Source organism: Leptosomus discolor, chromosome 1, assembly GCF_034619465.1.
Source record: "Leptosomus discolor isolate bLepDis1 chromosome 1, bLepDis1.hap2, whole genome shotgun sequence".
Taxonomy (NCBI): domain Eukaryota; kingdom Metazoa; phylum Chordata; class Aves; order Leptosomiformes; family Leptosomidae; genus Leptosomus; species Leptosomus discolor.
Window position 1 is genome coordinate 113,718,485 of NC_141391.1, and position 20,743 is coordinate 113,739,227.

The 20,743-nt window shown below is 36.2% G+C and overlaps 1 protein-coding gene across 1 annotated transcript in view; it reads right to left on the bottom strand.

Moving 5' to 3' along the window:
- Positions 1–8,083: 8,083 nt before the first annotated feature.
- Positions 8,084–20,743, bottom strand: part of GBE1 (1,4-alpha-glucan branching enzyme 1) — a 171,847-nt gene continuing 159,187 nt past the window's right edge. Inside the window, exons 15-16 of the mRNA XM_086482469.1 lie at positions 18,378–18,505; positions 8,084–8,140 (exon numbers count right to left, since the gene is read on the bottom strand). Coding sequence (XP_086338595.1) covers positions 8,084–8,140; positions 18,378–18,505 — 185 coding nt within the window. The remainder of the gene's footprint in view (positions 8,141–18,377; positions 18,506–20,743) is intronic.

Below are 20,743 nucleotides of genomic sequence, written 5' to 3' on the forward strand. Positions count from 1 at the left end.
TGTATCAACATACCCACCTTGCTCGGTGGTGGAAGCCAGAGAAATAGGAAGGGATAAGGACACAAGCGCTGCTCAGAAGGTGCAATGGTTTGATGCAACAGATAGAAAATAGCTAGAGGCATGCAGGACTAACCATGGCACAATCCTGCAAGGTGGCAGGATTCTGTAGGGAGTGCAAGCACACCAGACACCTGCCTACACTGTCTGAAATAAACAGGAAGATTCACAACCTCTGTTCAGAAAAAAAGCAAAAGCAGACAAGACAGGTTGAAAGCTATGCCTAGCATCAAAGCTTATCATGGCTTGAAACTCATCAAGGCTGCTAATACTAAAGGATGGTATACTTAATTAGTCATAGGAATGCCTACCTACGAGTTACTGCCAGTGAAACATCAGCAATTATCTTTCATGTTTAAACAACCTTGCACAGTGTTTCACATAATGAGGTGTGTATCACCACTCAAGTTTAAACGGGAGTATGACAATCAACCACTATAATAAGCACGCACTGCAAGACAAGAATTTCCTGACAAAAGCTGCTATAGCAGCAGCAGATGCATAACTCCGGGATATTTGCTCCTTTCACGTTTTGTACCAGAACTAACATGAAGAATTCTAAAAAAGAATAACTCTGTGCAGTGATAGAAGATTAGGACTCGCTTCCCTCCACTCCATCAGTACTTAAATCCAACAGTGGACTTTTTTTTTTTTTTTTGGTGTGTCGATATGAGAATAGCAGTCCCTAGTTAATTTCTAGCTATATGTCAATATGGTTTTATGTTCCCTTTAATATGTGCCTGTGCACTTGGTGATAGCATTTCCAGGAATGCATTAACCACCAATGATACCTTGTGCTTACTACATCCACAGGAAAAGATAAAAGAAAAAAAAAAAAGTGGTATAAAGCTAAAATTGCATTAAATATATCTGATTTTTCATTATCACTTCCTACCAGCTGTTAGGCAAACCATGTTGAACTTGTTTTAGAATACTTAATCACGTTAATGAATGATTCCTTGGGGATATTTAAAAAAACAGGTCATTGCCATAAAGGACATGTGGCCACTGTGTTAATCCATGAACATGATGTATTGTATTGTACTTGTCCGGTAAGTTTGAGGAACAGGTTGGTAAATCCAGAAGGTTACTGAAAACTAGAAGGAAGTCAGTTCTCTGTAATAGCGGGCTGTTACACAGCACAACTAGAAAAGACACACACCTATTTGATGCAGCAGGGTCACCCCCTACTGACAAGGTGCAGGAAGACTGAGACATCTATCAATCGTCAAGAGCTCATTTTCCAGCTAGGTTTACATATTTTGGTGGCCTTATGCCATTAGAGTGTTACATTCCCACCAAAACGATTTTCCAGTCCAGTTCATCACATGGCATCACCAGCATTTCTGCAAGGACCATTACCAGGATAGCTTGACCCATCTGGGAAAGATGACACTGAGGCCAGCAGCCTGCCAACCCTCCCCAACAGGCACCAGACAGGAGTTACACAGTCCATTTGAATTTTAGAAGCCAAAGGAGGCCTATAGAAAGCTAACCCTATAGCCGTATCACTTTATATGTTCATTAAATCTTCTTGTTTTCAGAAGAACAGTACAGAGATTCACTTATGTAATGAATTTAGTGGAAGTCCCCACCGCACAGGTGCTTACACTAGCAATGTTAAAGCTGTTAGTGTCCATGCTTTGCATGTAATGCAAGCATTTATTTTGCTTAGTATTCTTATTTTTATAGAACTGTTCTGGGAGGGTTTTTGATAAGTATCTTTCTACAAAAATGCTCACTTGTCATAATACAATATTTTTCATGAAAAAATCCTATATTTGATCTCTTGGAATATTTTTTGCCTTGAGAAAATAGCATTCTGCAGGAAAAAAAACCTGTTCTCTATTGCATACAGCCCTTCTGCTCCATTTCATGAAGTGATCAACAGTAGTTCCTTCAGATAAACAATCCTGGATCAAAAAATACATTTCAGTTTTTGGACACAACGTGTTTATATAATTGGCTTTCTCATGCTAGTCTAAAGACGTGCTTTTTTTGCTGCCAGACAGGGCTTGCTGTTTGACAAAAGCATGCCATAGTCAAAGATTTAAAATGATTAGTGGAATTGCAAAGACAGGAATTTAAGTGTCATTTAACAAAACCACCAAGCATCTTAAGCATCCCCTCTTATCCCTACCCTAGAAACCCCCAAACCAAAGCTAACCCAAACTTACTACTGAAGACTGAGAACTGTGATTGCCTCAAACATTCATAACTAGTATTTACACAGGTTACAGAACACAGGAGTCAAAGCAAGCATTGCATTTGGTCTAACACCACTGCAATGAACAAAGAAAAAAAATATCCTAACAGAAGCAGTGGTCAAAATATGAAAGGAGCTTTCTACAAAAGTAAAGGTTAAAATTTCATAAATTCTAAAGGTCAGGTTTTCATTTCAGTTAATTTTCCATATTTTTACCATACCAGAGAGTAGTCTTTCGCTAGAAAGTTTTTATTTTTTTTTTATTTCTCTTTTAATACTGAATAAACTTATGAAGGAATTTACATTGAAGCTTAGTTACAGTTTGAGGTAGAGAACTATTTTTATGCTGTTTACAGGAATAATCATGTGCTACTACTACAAAAGAATGGGTCCAGGAACTCCCCTCTCCTGCAGGATGGGGAGGAAACAGAAGGAAAGTGAGAAGACTTGTGGATCAAGATAATACTTCAACAGGGAAAGTGAAAGCTGCATGTGCAAGCAATGCATTAGTAGAAATTCATTCCCGACTTCCCATCAGCAGGCAGATGTTCAGCCACCTCCTGGCGAGGGGTGAGTGGGAGAACAGGAAACAGAAAGCCTTCACACTGTGCAAGCACCATTCAGCAGAGACCAAAACACTGCTATTTTCTCAACACCACTTTAGGCACAAACCCACAACACAGCACCATAAGGGCTGCTATGAAGAATGTTAACTCCATCCCAGCCAGGCCCAGTAAAACAGGACAGCTAGCTGCTTGCCCCCAATCCCTCTCTCCAGCAAAGAGAACAGAAAATAGACCAGAGTTGGTGTCTTTACTACGTAAGACTCAAGGAGACTACTGGAAAGAATAAAAAATTACTATGGGGATAACATGACATTACGGCACTTGCAGCTTTGTTTCTTTCAGTGTTTGCAGACATACCTTTCTTCCTAAATGCACTGTATCTATTTTGTCATAAACCTCCTACCCTAAGCAAAGACTGACTATTCAACACATTAAATTTACATCATCCTATGACAGACTATCCTTGTTCTATACCTTTGTGATTTGTGAGGCACAGTCAGAAGAAACAAACAAGTTTAGAAGGAGTTCCCTCCTGGCTTTTGCCAGTGCTGAAGATTATCTTGGAGTCAAATGGCATGTGTGATTAGTGCTGCATCAACTTAGTTCCTCAGAATATTAAGAGAGAATTAATTGTCCTAACTTTAGAAGAGTTTTCAGAACTAGTTCCATTAAACACTTAGATCTCTTTTCCAGTGTTCAGAACAGCTTTGTAAATATGCAAAAATATCAGCTAAGCTGAGACCTATTACTTCAATGCCCACAAGTTCTTACATTTTCTGCTAATTCATTTTAGGTTTTAATTTACCATGAATATCCAAAAGTTATTTATATTTACAGGGTACATATTGTACTCACATGCACAAAAAATATAATTTGTCTCATCTAATAAGTCATCATTAGCTTTTGTTTTTACCTTTCTGTAAGCAGAATATTTTTAACGTATTCAACTGGAGTTATTTTTACCCAACAATTTATATAATTCTTTTTAATAAGAACAGTCATATGTCAGCCTCACTCTTACTGCAACTCATTTTCAGATAAAACAAAAAATGAAAAAGCCTACATAAAGGAAACATTGCATGAAGGAAAAAAATATTTCTTTCTATAAATGAAGGCAAACATGACCAAAACTTTTGGAAATTTTTTTTTTTCAAATGCTCATGAAAATTTCAGAAAGATGGTGTTTCCTTCCTCAAGAATTTGAATACAACTCTTAATAATCTGGAAATCTAAAGAGAGTTAAAACATGTTTGGCATAAGAGACAGCTCTCCATTACAGTAAACAACCCACAGGCTCAACCCCTTTAACACACATGCATCATACAGAATGAGGTGTGAAAACACACACACATGCAGAGTCTTCCTTGGCAAAAAAAGTTCCCACTAACTGTTAGGAAGACATAATTTATAGTCTGATTTTCACGAATCTCAGATCCTAGCTATAGTATGATGTATGAAAACGTGTAAAATACTACTTCATTTCTGTAACAGTCCTCCAACAATGACAATATGCCCAGTTTGGAAACATTAGTCAATGAAGAAACTCTTAAATTCTGAATACTTGGATTCCTCAGAAAGTTAAATTATGGAGCAGAAGCAAGATGGATCACAGACCTCAACATATCTGGAACAGAATACCCACATTTATTTAAGAGGAAGGAAACAATTTCTGCTGTTCATTCAGTAAACCCTCTGTTAACCTTCATTACTTGACTAGTCAAATTATTTTTTGAGCTCTGAGAAGAGAGACTTTTAAACAAACAGAAAGATCTTCCTTTAACCACTAATGCGCAGTTAAGAACCTGGAGTAATGAAAAAAATGGGGAAATGAAAACTTCTTCAAGCTGCTTAAAACCTTGTTTGAAAGCAAAACTGACTGACAGATTAATACAGGAAAATATCACCTTATATTATGTCCAACTACCATACAATTGCTTACCTAGTCTGGTATCTTACTGTTCACACAGCTGGTCTCCCTTTGTCAGAGGATTAGCTACACCACATTCCTTCTTTCAGAGCATATAGTTAACAAACTCTTACTAAACTGAATATAATGAGCAAGACAAAATTCATAGGAGAAAACAAAACAAACCACTACTATCAAACAGAAAGGTCAAACAGTTTTTTCCATTAAAAACAATTTTCCAGAAGTACTCACCAAGCTGAAATAATCACTCCATTCTTCATCTTGAAATTAAACCTCAGGACAGTAAGGCTTGAATTGTGGGAGGAGGAAAAAACAGCAAGGAAATAAAAACTTACTGCTCACAGAATATACCTAGCCTAGCAGATGTCGGCTTGTTATTGTAAGAATAACCTGGTCTGTTGAAGAACTTGAATTATTCAGTACAAAGAACTATTCAGCACACACGACGCAAGATGGAGGGAAGGTCAGCCTGAATCTTTAGATAGACCAGCAGGTGAGGATGAACTTGAGTTCTCGTTGACTGTTGAGACATCATGGAGCAACAATTTCTGGAACCAGAGCTACCAAGAATTACCAGTATTCTTTCAGGTGATAGGGAAGTATGTATTTCTAAATGGAAAAATAGAAATCTTTACCATTCCTTTACAGTAAGAGAGGTTATCTTTAAAGAGAGTTCTTTCATGAGGTCTAAATCTCTGTGGAGTGCTTTGTGCCCAGGGATACATCACCAAGGACCACTTAATTTACTTCCGTGACAGAGCTAAACTATCATATTCATATTTAACTGAAGAATGCAGATTTGAGATGCATCCAAGCAAACAAGCTCTGGAGTTCATGTGCTTCTTGGAATGTGTCTGAGGCTTCAACCAGTCATCGTGACAGGCAGCTACAAGCCTCAGTGCATAATGGTAAGGAGGGACCTTGGCTGAAGTCTTGCAATCTGAGTGTGACACTAGACAGAAGGTGAAATGGCAGCAGCTGAATTCCTCTTCATAATCCATCAGAACACAAAAGAAGAAGAAATTGGCTTTCCCTGGGTATTGCAAGGGAAAATTTTCCAGCCTTGCGAGACAGGCAGGAGCACACCCACTGTTAGAATGTAGAGGTGGACTCCAAAAAAGCCCTAATTATTATGCTTCCTATACATACACACGTTCATCTTGCAAATCCTGTAGTCTGCTTTTATTAACCTCCCACTACAAAAAGGAATAATGTGCATAGGACAATTATTCTACCAATTTCATTAGACCTTTTCTGACCAACACAAGCTCATAATGTCAAGATGGAGCAAAATCTAATACTCTTCTCCAGTGTTAAGACTACTGTACAATCCTTTTACAGTACAAGCAAGGAAGCCATACATGCATTTGTTTTATCCTCCTCAGAGTTTATTTTGCAGGTAATTTTACAGTTTATACTCCACATCATACATTTATTCCTTCTCTTGAAAAAGAGGTTTGACACAGACACTTGCCTTGCATTACATTTTGAAACCTGGAACTGGTGCCAGTAAAAAAAAACAAACCACCCTATAAAACATATTAGATCAATACAATGTAAATATAACATGTATTAGAAGTTGCTCATTATTTCACTACAAGGAAAACAATCTGGAAAAAAAAAAAAAAGATAATCAGTTCCAGTTGCTAGAACAGTTCCGTGTATTTTCTTCAAAGTCTTATTGAAACAGGAATGCTTTTATTAGCCCACTACCAAACAATGATCAAACTGGTGTAGAGGAAAATGAAGCATGATCCTAAACAGTATTATGGTACTCAACTGCAATATAAAATTCTCTGCCACACAGAACATAGCAGAATGAGGATGTTCATAAAGCCCTTTCAGTGTGAACTCTGCAAGAGACTGTTTTCCATCATGCTGCATTATTCCATCCCTTATTTTGCTTAAGAAGCAAGCCACAAGTAAGCATTCCAAGAACTGTGAATAGATTTTCAGTGTTGGCACAACTATTCAGTAATTTACACAATGGTTCACATAGGAAACTGGGTAAAATTCTGACTTGGAAATGGTCACGGACATCTTCCTCTTTGGCTACTTTAAAAGTTAGAAAATTCAGATTTGTATAAAAGACATTCATTTCAGAACCAATTCAAATATGTTTTTAAATAAATGGAACAAAATAAAGCATGTCTCATTAATTTGGTATTAATTTTCCAGAATACTCTGCAATACAGTTTCAAAAATACAAAAAATCTTACTCTTTACAAAAAAGCTGTAGCTCATGAAAGAACTCATTTGAATAATCTTAGCAGCACTCCAGTAATTAACTACCTTGATTTTATCGAAAAAACACCTTAGTTTGATCACTGTATTTTGAGACTGCTTCTTCATGAGAAGCAATGTTTCAAAAGTTATAAAAGTGCAAGAACATCATCATGTTCCAAGCTGAAAGGCAGCTTCTGGAAATAGTGAAATCAGTATTGCAAGGTCCTGACACTAGTGAAAGAAATGCAACGGGAAGAATTACATTTTAAGTGCATCTTCCAGTGTGGTATCATTGCAGCAAGAACAAAACACTCTTCTCACTGAACATTTTAGTCATCTAAATAAAACAGTCGTGTCATTTTTTATGTTTTTTTTTCACCTGTAGCAAGTGAGATGCACAGACTAAATGATTTGATTTGGAGCAAATAAGCAACACACACAATAGCATTAGCAAGTCACCTGTCAATTGGCCTGCTCATTTTGCTGGTCAGCGTTTTTGCGCAGTTTTAATTAAATAAAAAATGGCAAAGTACAGTACTCTCAGAGGACCTTCTCATCCATTTGGATAAATATTTCTAACTCCATGTTGAACTTCATTGAAGAAGAGGAGCCTCAAATTAGGTCCCACAAACCATTAGGCTGCCTTTTAGCCAAAAACTTCTCTTTTATTTAAGCAAACTACTTACTTTTAGTAAGAAGCATTAATATATAATGAACATTTGAATTCACTATCAAAATGAGGATTATAAGAAATGACAAACTTTGGAGCAGGATCACTCTTTATATTCCTGATAAAATTCTGTAAACAATTTAATTGAGAATACCTGCTGCTTTGCAATACCTTAAGTGTAATTTTTTTACTACTAGAACTACAAAACCAACGTTTTCCTTTCTGCCTCTCTTGTAGTTTCCTCAAAAGAGGTTCTAGCAAGTCAAGAGCTCTGCAATTATATGTGAATATTAATCTTACATTTTAAACACCTAATATTACTATACTCAGTTTCAGAAAGCTTCCTTAGAGCAAGTTTTGTTATACTTAGTACTAGTACAGCATATCAGCACTTCCATGACTTGCTTCTTCAGTGATAGTTCCAGAGAACTTCATTTTGGGATGTCCATATTCTGAAGCACAATGGCCACTCTACTTGGAATGTACACCTAGTAAAAATATGACAAGAACAAGAAAGCTGAAAAAAGCATCAGCCTCACAGGACAATTTCTAAATAAAAGTATGTGAAAACACACACGGGAAATATCCTAACTGTTAAAAATCTGTCATTTGTGCAATGTTATGGGTAATATTAATCACATTTAAAGAGAGATTATTGACTGCTTAGTCCCCAGCACTTGAATTACACAAGATAACCTAGAAGTTTAAAAGCCAACTTCATTGCAATCTCTCCTCTTTTCTTTTTTTTTTTCTTTTAATCTTTAAGTAATATATTTTAAAGCGGCTACCAGTAGAGGGCCTCATATGACTTACAATGACCAGTTTCAAAAACCTGAGGACATCTAGGTCAATCGATCATACAATGATAAATGACAAAGTGTCGCAGCCCACTTCTGCTGTGAATTAAAGTTGCCCCGAGGTCTATGATGTAATTTCATACAGGTAAATACCAGCAATATGACACAGCAATGTATTCTTCTCACTCTTGGCATCTACGGAGTTTCACTGTCTGAGCAATAAAACTCACTCTCAAAACTAGACAGATTCAAACTTAACCATTAAATTATTGCATTTCTCTTACCCTTTCGTCCTGTTTACCATGAAAAAACTCAAACATATATAATCAAAAGACTCCTCATATATCATAAAAGAACTTGTGGCAGTATTTTTCACATGACATTCCTTCCAAGTGGAGTAGAGTCACAATCTGAAAACAAGACTGAAACGTAGAACCTAACAATTACCCTGATATATGGTACTCTATCAATTGTCAAGTGTATGAATGTGTTTGCTGAACAAGTCAATAAAAATGCAATTATAAAGGGTAACAAAAGATTGAAGATTATTTGCTTCATTTGGACAACATCCTCTTTTAGATTATCCTTCATCCCTGTGGAATGCCTAATATTCTGCAATTTCAACTACGTTATCTGCTAACTAGAGCCTGATGGCATGAAAGGCTTTCATAGTTTTGAAAACAGAATAAAGTAATAAAGCAACAAGCTTTAGGAAAAGTAGAAAAAGGAAAAAACCAGCTGATCTTCATTGAACCAGACAGAGTTATGTCCAATGCTTCTCAAAAGGCAGCAAACAATGATTTCCCCTAACGTTTTGGTGATAAATAGCTTCTAGAAATCTGTGCAGGAGAAGAAACTTAATGAAGTCAACTAGCTCAGAACATACAGATAAAGGAGATTTTAAAACTGTATATTGAGAAATTCAGCGCTCTGTGTTCGTATGATGAATTGAGAAGGGGGAAGGAACAAATAGAAATAATTTTTTTAAGATAAAAACTGTAAAAAGTTCTTTCAGTTAAGGGAACAAAAATTAACATTAATACAGGACACAGCAATTCTCAATTATATTCTGGTCAATAATACGTCAGATCCCAGGAGGAGTAAATTAGCCCAGTTCTTTTAAAGTCAATTTACATCAGCTGAGAACCTGAGAGCAGCGTGGAAGCATCCCACTCCTACCACTTCATTGCCAACCAGAATTTTAAAACTGGTTTTAAGCTCAATTTCAGAACTTGTTCAAATGATTACATTTAGACTGATGACAGCTATGTTTTCTGTTTGCCACGAAGAGATGCAACTGGCAGATGATTACTCCAGTCACATTTTTTTTTCCTTTACCTGGGCAAATTAAGCATGCATTTTAGTGGTTTTTGTCTTGGTGGGCTTCTTGTTAAATCATAGAATAGTCATATATATTATCTCCTAATCTTATCAACTTGTTTCATTGGTCAGTGTAATCACCTCTAAGGTTTACATAAAACTGCAAGAAGCAACGAAACAATCAGGGCACGAAAAAGGAATATTAATTGTCAATTAACTACTTTAAAGTTATTAGATATGATTATTAGTTATTCATTCCACTGCAATACTATTTTTTAAAAAGGAAAAATACTAATATGTATTAGATAAATCTTGTTACAAATGCATTGGGATTATTCCTTTCTCCCAGCCCAACAGTATTTCCAGCAATACTACAGTGTATATGTTCTGGCTTTATTAGTTATTTAAACAGACAGAACACAGAACAGCTCAGGGGGAGGGGAAGTGCAGGATGTGACCAATGAGGTGGGAAAGATTGCTTATCTTTCGCAGGTCAAGGTGAAAACTGGATGATTATCTGCCCGGGATCCCAGGGTTCTCATCCTTCTCAGCCCAGATTTCTCACCTCTGCTCCTTCCTCTTCTAACACCCTGAATCAGAGAACTTCCTCAGCTTTTCCACTCCATTATTATTACTTTTCCTTCAGTACCTCTCACCCGAACTACCACTCTTGTAGTAAGAAATTTATTGTCCTCTCTCCTTTTCCTGAGTGTACTGAAATATACTGAGTAGACTACTCCACCACAGGCTACAATTTGCCACCAAGTGGCACGATTAAAAAAAGTCAGGAATCCATTACCGCCAGGGTAAGTTGAAATGCAAGCATCTTATTGTATGTTTGAGTCCAGACTCTTTCAAATATATAAAAATATGGATAATCCTTAGCTAATTAGTAACATTAAACATATTTTAATTTATTTTTCTGATTTAGATTAAGAGCTCTGAGCTCTGTTTACATATAATATTTTAATCCATTGGTCTGATTCGTATCAAAATGCATACATATAGTACTTAATACATGTGCAATAGCATACAATAAAAGGCTCACACCCCCAGACACTGAAACAACTGTGCTTCTATTGTATTACTCAGGTCTGTCTCACTCAAATACTGAAAAAAATGGTAACCACAGTTCTTTTTGCGTTACCTAGGTAAAGTACCATGGATTTCCCCCCCCCCCCCTCTTTTTTATGCCTTTAAGTTATTTAGGTCCAAATTATAATAAAGAATTTTAAAGAGCCAACACACTGAAATGCATTAATGAAGATATCTGTTCTGACCCATGATGATGTGTGTCTGTGACAAACTCCATTCCATTCAACTTAGTATCCAGCATAACCCTGGTCCTTTTTAGTCAGGCTGCTACTCAGCAAGTTGGTTTCTAATCTTCTATTGATGCACGGAATTCCTCTGCAGAATTTGTCTTAATTATTTTTTATGAAGTTTCTGTTGCTAAATCCTCAAATTTATCAAGATGCATCTGGATTGGTCCTCTTAACATTCAATTTATCAACCATTCACTCCAATTCAGTGTCATCTACAAAACTGCTGAGCGTATGCTCTGTTTCATCATTCCAGTCACTGCTGAAGACCCCAAACAGTATCAGCCTTGGCAGCAATTCCTAGGACACTCTCCTTGATACCAGTCAACAGCTGGACACCGAGCCTCTGATTACTATAACTGCAGCAGCCCAGCCAGTTTTTAAACCACCTAACAATCTTTTTATCCAGCCCATCATTTCCTCAGTCCTAGGTAAGAATGCTGTAGGAGACAAAGCTGAAAGTCTTACTGCATTGATTGTAGCAACCTCAGGCACACGGCTAGAGTCATTGCATCACAGAGAGTAATCAGGTTGATCATGCATGTTTTGCCTTTGCTAAACATGGGCTGGTTTTCCGATTCACCCATCTCATATACCCCACTTGTTCGGATACAAATTCCAAGAGAAGGTGGTCCTTGACTTCAAGGGACGGAGAGGAGAGGTGACTGACCTACAGAACCCTCAGCCCTCCTTTTTGCTTTTACTACACCCTTTGTTCAGTTGTCAGAAATTTCCTGACTACTATGATTTTTCACAGATCATCATCAGCAGCCTTGCAATCACATCACTGAAGCCTTTCCAAACCTCTGGATGTATCCCATTTATATTCAGCATCTTTAAGACATCCCTAGCCTATTGCTCTGCTACTCTACTTTCTTTTCAATAACGTACTGGCACAAAAAAGGGTCTGAGAGCAGGCTTTGCCCTTTAAGTTTGAGGTAAAAAAAAAGGCATTGAATATTCCTCTACCGTCCATAGTGCCTATCACAGGTTTGACTCCTCCCTTTGACAAGACACTTGCATTTTTTTATTAAGCTGCTTTTCCTCTTAGTATACTTGTAGAATCATCTTCTTGCCACTCCTCATTATCTCTAGCCATTTCTTTTATGAGATACATATCTATTTATAGATAGATAAGTATAGTAAATGGATATAGAAGTGTCCTGATTAAAACCATCATAGGAAACTTAGGTATTCATCAGTAAAAGACATTATCAGAGATACATAATTTTTGACATTTTACTGTATCCTAGGAAAAGGGTCTCAGAGTTTATTCTTGTCTTCCCTTTTCCCTTTCATATACTGTTGCTGATTTATATACTTCCAATTACCAGCTTCAGTTCTATTGATTTCTGCTCTTCTAACCTAATTCTTTCTGATCACGAGTTTTATCCCATTCATGTCTCCTTCACCATTTCACAAGGCTCACTTGATGAACATGGACAGAAGTGAAAACTCGAAGTACAGAATACTAAGGAGAACACATTCATAGCTAACCAATGCCTTGACTATCTTTCAATCACATCATCCTCTGAATCTCCTGTTTCAAGCTCTCTGCATTCAGTTTCAACTCCCTTCCCAGCTCTTTCCTCTCCACCAGGCTCATCCACATTGGAAAGGGCCTCAGGAGGCCCAAAATCTCTGCTGAAAGCAGGGTCAGCTATAAGGTCAGACAAGGTTACTCAGGGCTTTAGATATCTCAATGTATTGACCCTCTGCTTTCTACACCAATTGCTTACTTATTGCCTCAGGCCCTTTAAGGAGTCACACAAACTCCTCTATTTTAGGAATCCATGAAGACATCTAAAACCACACATATGAACACTCATGAGGCCTTTTCTGATGGAGGAGTGGGTGGAATCTGGCGAAGGGAGAACATCAGATCTGTTTGGGACTGAGTTAGGATGACTCAGCTGTAAATGTGAGTTTTTGACAAAGTTAACGTTCAAAGGTTTAGTCATCAAACTATCATTGACAGTCTTTTTATTCTCAATGGATTATTCAGCAGGAATGAAGCAGGATAATTGCAGTTGACTCCACAGGCAGATGGGCTAACAAGCTGATGGAGGATAGGAATGTTGTTTGCAAGTCAAATACATATAAAATTTTTTTTGTTATTACCTCTGACCTTTTTATACTGTATGTCCATTTAAACTATGAGGCAGTTACACTGTCTGAAACTAGCCAAATCCCACACATACCAAAGCTTCTGGCACTAAAATAGTATAGCCACTCTAATACAGAGACAAAAAACCCCCACTTATTACAATCAACCTGTTTTCCACCAACATACATGCTGTTCTATCACGATCGTAGTCCATTCATGTAGGCTCTCACAAACAGGGACAAAACAGCTGGTACTACTCCTACTTGCCAGGAACGTAAGATGCTTTTCAGACATACAAATGCTTACTCCTTATACATTTTTTTCCTGTAGATATCTAGGTAATTTCAAGAAACAAGAGATCAGAAAAGCTAAGAATAATACGGGAATACCAAATACAGGAAGCACTTGTGAACAACAGCAGCTATAAGCTGAAATCTCACTTACATATTTTGGGAGACAACTACAATACACAGGAATCTCCAAATGGATCTAAAACCAAGCAAGTTCTGCAAATGACAAGTGCCACTTTCAGATGTGTCAGATTAGATTCAGCACCAGGTGCAAGCACAACTGAAATTGGCTGGAACTGCGATGAACTACTTTTCAACCCCCTTTCAGGGTTGGAAGGCACCAAGCCCTAAAAATAATTTCAAGGTCATTTTGCAACAGATGGGAGAATTACTAGAACTCACGAGCTAGATCAGGCACTACAAAAAAATATTTGATAGTGCATATTGCAGCTGGTAGATGCAGAAGACAATGTCACAAGAGTCTGTGCCAACATTATTCCAAACTTTTAATTAAAATGAAGGCATTAGACAATCTCATGTCTCTGTATTCTAATTGAGTACTAATTGTCAGACACTGACACTAGTCTGAGAATATAATTAACCATCAATGAATAAAATGACAGTTTTTGCTTTCTAATTGTAATTTGTTATACAAAATCTCAGGCACTGCAGTTTTCATTTTGCTAGGTATTGCATACGACAAAAGGTATGGTTAAAATAACGTGAAGTTCTGCCTTCCAATTTGTACAACATGAATATGCAAAAAATAATTTCTCAGACTGTCTTGCTTCATTTAAAGAAGTCCATATACTGCAGAGGCTGTATCTCAAAATTTCTCCTTTATTATCTTCTGCACTCTTTCCTCAGGTTAAGAAATCCATCCCCTGGCAAACACAAACAAGTAGACTAAAAAAGAAGATAAGATGAAAGAAAATAAACTAACAGAATAACTTTGGAATCATTACTTTTGCTTGTGATTTTAAGAAGTCAAACGATCAATGACTATCAACAAACAAACTTGTAAATCTTAATCATAAAGAGGTAAAAATACCAAAAGACCTTGCTGGTATTAAAGTCTTACTGATCCCCCTAGTTAAAACAGTTAATTTTCCAACTACAATCATTCTCTCATATAATTGCTATATCTCTGCATGTCAGGGGAGAAAACAGTTAAAGACCATATCAGTCCCCTAAAATTCAATACATAAATCTTATTATGAAAGTTATTCAAATGTGTATTTTCAAAGCTAAGGTCACTAAAAGCTTTTTAGATCATTTCAGTCTATGTGGGTATTTTAATCTGTCAATAGACTCAAGGAAGCCAGAAGTTGCATTTTGACATTGAATAGTATACATTAAGGTCAAGGTTAAAAACCCAGCCCAGCAATAAGGATATCCTTAAAATAAACTATATAATTTCAGTTTCATTTAGTGTGAAAAGATTGTATCAGTGGATGTCAAAAATAGACAATCAGAAAAAAACTGTACTGGGGACAGGGCAAAAGGAATACTTTGACATCTATTTCTTTTTTTTTTACTAATTGGAAAGCTGCAATATGTTAAACTATTATATTTCTCAATAAACTCCATGCTACTCTGCCAGTGATACATGTTCTGCAATATTCCATCTAGTCTGCTTATTACTCAGTTCTTGGTGTTGGTGCACGTGGCAGCAAAGTATAAACCCTACCGTTTTCATATAAATTTTAACTTCAGGTGTGGTACAAAAATACTAAAGTTACTAGGACACACATTGATATCTAGTTCCTTTTTACAGTAAAATGCAGTCAAATCAGATGCCTTAGAAAAGACTGACAAAACATTTTGAATATGAAGTATTATTAAAAATGGTTCCCCCCTGCCTAGGTTTCACATCCAACTAGAACAGCCAAGTAAGGTATCAACAAATGACTTGATACATAAGGGGCACTAGGATCCGACAGGAGTTGAAATGTGTGTGCAGCACTTAATTTACATCTTGCAAAGAAATGCTAAGACATAAGCAAAACGAAAAGTTTATAGAAGCACTGAAAAAGCACATAACTTTTATAAAGCATACCTCAAAAAAGACTAATAGGAGCATACCACAGTGGAGACAAACATTGTGGTAGAAATAGCCTATTTTTACAATGACAAAGTGGTTAACAGCTTGTTATTAGAAAGTTTGATGATGTGGAAAGTTTGTACATTTCATATACATACATTTCATATGCTTGTTAACAATCCAGAGCAGAGCAAGCAGTGAAATGTAAAAATTAGATTATAGCAATTATTTCAATCAGTCATATTACAAAGGAAATATTTTGTGCATTTATCTATGGAGCTTTCAAGGTGTGTCTGATGATTCTGAAATCTGGCCGTCTACGGCATTATTAAACAAACCTGAATCACCATCTGGTCATCAACAAAATTTTACAGGGAAATGCCTAGCAGTGCTTACACAAAGCTTCCTCTTCATCTAGGGTTCTTTGCTCCAGGAATGTCATAATCTCCCCACTTCTCATTTTGCAATGTCACTCTGAATATTTCTTTTATCAGGTGATGTTTCTAGAATGAATCATGTCACATCTAATCTTCTATTTTTGCAACACATTTGTGTGCTATTTAAGCTTGGCTTGAGCAGCAGAATTATTGCATGTGATTTCATTTTGTCATAGCCCTCTAGGCATGTTTTGCTGACAATGTTTACATACACACCTTAAAGGAGCTGCATCTGTCACTAAAAAGTATTTCTTTGAAGTTTGTGGTGGAGGCGAAACTAAAATTTTTGAAACAAGAACCTCAAGTCTCATGCATTATGTAAAGAGAATAAGATAACTGTTAAACAGCAGGAAAAGAACCTTTATGAGTTTACTGGGGTGGCATCATACGTATTTTGAAAAGAACTTTGAGGGGAAGACTTCTACTTGGATGTTAGAAACTGCAACTAAAACTAAAGCAACTCCCAAGGATGATTGATTACCCAAGAACAAATTGCTATTTAAAATAAAACATTGCCGTTTTATTGTAAAATAGCAGCTGGAGGTATTTAATATAACTTATTTTTTCTTACTTGGAGTTCTATCTTGCTGATTTTAGTCAGGTTTTCCAGATTTTTCTCCCCAATTAGTTTTACTTGGTGTCCTTTTTACTAGCATTTTACCTCTATGTGGTGCTTGTGGCATCTTCTGGGGTGTTGGCTGAAGGTGGTCTGTGAATTGGATTGCTGAAGGATATAAAAGAAAGTTAACATGACCCATGCTACTGGGTTTCTTTCTCACCCAGAAGTGCCATTTTCATGCCACAGTTTATGCTGCAAAAGTGCATTTGCTGCTTTCTTGTCACATGCCTTATCTTCCACATGCTCCTAGCAACTGCATCTCCACATTTTGTTGCATTTTTTTCTGTCTTGAATGACTTGCACTCACCACCTAAGAGTCTAAATGTGAAATACACATTCCAAATTACAGTTAATTGGCTTGCAAAAGTTAAGTTAGTGGTAGATAATCAAGATGCTCTCCAATCACCAAAGCAAGGTATTTGAATTGGACACACAAAGCAAGAATTCTGGAAGCGTTAATTTGCTACATAACCTTCAGCAATTAAATCTTAGAGCCTTAGTTTCTTTGTGTGCAAATGAGCATAGATACTTACCCAGACTATGAGGGCATTGTCACATACTTAAAAAAAAATGTTCCCAAGATCCTTTATACCAAACATAATGAAAGCACAAGAATTTTGTCATGTAAAGAAACTATTTTAAAACAAGCAAATGACAGAAATGCCAATACCCTAAATAAAATGGCACAGGGTAAGTGTGTGGGAGAGAGACACTGAAAGTGACAATAATTCTCAGGAGTTTAGATCTCATGAGAGATGTTAAGATGTGACACCAGAAATTGATGTCTCCATGTTGTCATGGAAGAGGCATGGCCCACACAAAGCAGTGCAGATGCTTCATTTTTGTAGCTTGTTAAGATTACAAGTGTAACTTACTTACAGGTGTTTACGTATATAACTATGCATAGAGATACACACTCATTCACCCATGTAGATGTTTTAGATATGAAAATCTAGTCAGCAATATAAGCATTCTCAGAACTTTTTCAGTGAACCCTGCCTTAATACATGGCCTTTTTGAATCTTATCCTATTGTGCTTGTGAACATACACACACATACATGTATGTGAATACATATATAATGAATGGGAAAAAAAATTGTTAATTGTGGTGATTATGATTTCAAGAGTTATTAAGAAAGGTAGAGTTTTTATTAGTCACCATCTCAGCTAACAGAAATTGTTTGCAAGGATATGCCTCCCAGTTCATCTGAAGTAATTTGTGGGAAAGTCTTTATCCATTACTCGAATCAGTTTAGGACTGGAAATTCTTGAAACTCTTTATGTTTTGAAACTCTGTTCTGTTTTGCAATGTCTTTCTGTAAACTGAGGAGGAGAAAGCCAGTAGGCAAAAGCATGACTTACTCTAAATTCGTGCTTGCGGAGTTAAGCAAATGATTTTAAGAAAGCAATGCAAAATTCAGTTTCTACAGAACTTTAAATCACAAAGCAAACATGGAGTTTCTCAGACATGAAAATAAAGCAAATTATATTAAAAATTACATTCAAAAGCACATTAGAAGGTTTTCATGCATGTTGGCAAGTAATATGGTGTGCCAGACACTGCAAGCATGCATGCAAATTTAAATGTAATGTCAAAAAGAAAAATCAGTTAACACTATAGTTCATAATCAAATCATAACATTGTCATCTCTACAGTATTCATACAAAAGCTAATTTCAGGAAATAAATTTAACGCCCCCCCAAATACTCCTAGAACAGACTCCATACTTGTCCAAAGAATTTTAAAAGTTTTTCAGACAAAAGTAGAATGAAAAAAATCTTACTTACCATAAGTGAATGAGGTCGATAATTGTGAGGATATTCTTCAGAGAAGTACTCTGTACTGTGGTCCAGCCTTTGATGCCCTCCATATTCTGCAGCATCAGAATCCAGAAGGATTTTATACTTAAAAATTACTATTAAGGAACTATGACAAATTACTGTTAAATGGGAAATAAATCAAAGCAACAATACTAGAACTGCTGCAACATAATTCATACTAATATACTCAATATAAAGCAAAAATAGTAATAATAAAAACTTTAAGAAAACTTAAGAGTGGAAAAAATACAGAACATATAGAAGCTGTATGACATTTTTTCTGGAAAATTTCATCTTAGCATAGTGTCTCCTAGCAAAGAAAGTCCCTTCCAGACTTTTCTGGAATCTTCCATGAATGGTAAGTTTATAGTATTAGAATACATACGCATAGCAATTTATGTGATGAATTAGACCAAAAATGTACCACTAAACAAAATGAGCAGATTTGAATTGCATTTAAGAAGTTACATAATTGCGACCATCAAAATCAACTGGTGTTTAGCAATATTTTACAGTCTGTCAGAATCTGATCAAGAGTTAATGAGAAAAGCATATAATTTTACAGAAGAAAACTCCACAACTCCTTTGAGAGTTTTTCAGAAAAGAGTGAATTATTATAGTACAGAGGAACAAAAGAGAGCTTATATTTAATAGAAGACCTTTTAAAAGACAAACATTCTGACTGCAGTTGTTAAAATCAGGTGGCTTAATTTAACAAAGTGAATCTGTACAGATAATTAAAAGGATTCAAAGAGATTCAGCAAAAAAAGAAATTGAAAGAAGAAAATCAGAAAATATAAGGAAATTAATGCGGAAATAAAGAGCTAACACATTTGAAAGTAATTTTCTTATTTGGGACAAGAACAAGTAGAATGTTTTAATTTTATGATTATTTCAGTACCTTTGAATTTCTTGTTTAGACATAATTAAAAGATGCTTTTCCCTCCTAAAGTTACAATAGAAAGCCTCAATCTCTACTCCCTACCACCCAAAACATACAGAGAGGGAAATAACAGTGCTCTATAACCCACAGAGTGCTTCCTTAATTCTAAGCCATGGAAGAATCTTATTTTACCAGAGCCTGCATTTAATAGGATTAGGGAAGAGCGAAGCAACACTCTTTAAAGTCAGTGGTTCTCAAACCACTCTTGGGCTTCTGTGTTTGCTCAACCTTTTGAAAATATGCCTGTTCAAAAAATCCAAGGATTTTGACATTAACAGAGTTGTTTTTATTTAAGTCTTCTTACACTACTTACTATCAGATGAGTTTAGGAAATTTCCCAACTGCCAGTCTTACTAATTTAAATCTCCAGCAACAAGACTGACATAACACAAAAAGTAGCCTAAACAAAAGTAACTGCAAATTTACTCGGAGATATTTCGGTTTAGAAGATTGCACAGGTTTTGCTGTCTGAAGACAAAGAAAAAGAAAAATAGATACAAAAGGAAAAAAGCAAAGCTGTCAATTAGCTACCAAATCACCAACATTAAGTAATCCATTCCCCACAAGTATTTGCAGCAAAATGACAGAAAGGTCCAGAACCACCAAGTTAGTTGATTTCTAAAGGGCAGGTGCCCAAAGGGAGAAGCAGCAGATCACCACATTCTCTGGCAAAATCTTTGTTACCTTTTTTTTTTTTTGCCAGCCTTTGTCCTAAATGCCTATATGTGCACTAAATACACACCTCTTCGCCGCCTTTATTCTATAAACACATTCAAATTACCATTCATTTGTTGTCATGTACAACATACAAACTACAAGTTCTAGTTACTCTCTGCAGTGCCCTTTCAAACGCAACATCAACAATGGCTGTTACTATTCCCTGTAGATTTTATTAACATGGCAGGGGAATGTCTCCCTCAAGCATTTCACTCTTTGCTTCTGTGATCTACATTACATGATAAATTTAGTAACTTCTCAATGTTGCTGAAAGCTCTAGCATCTCTAATGATTCCTTTAAAACTATTTACAGAAAATGCAATTGCTATGTCTATGCTACTTTTAAAACAATTTAGCGCAGTTCCTTAATCCAGGCTATGAAAGTATGTGTAGCAGTGCTCTCTAGTAATGTATGCAAAAGTATGTCTATCACTGCCTCTCTCCACCTTGCAACATAGCATATCTGGCTATGTTAATCAGATCCTGAGTAATGGGGTCAAAACCAGTTTTAAGATCTTCACAATTTAGATATTTCTCAGGGAAAAATAACCAGTTTGGTAAACATGCCCATTTGCCTTCCAACTTAAAACCTCACAGAAAAGCTGCTTTTCACATTTCAGAATTTTAATAACATCTATGTTTTTGAAGACTAATTTTACAAAAACAATAAACA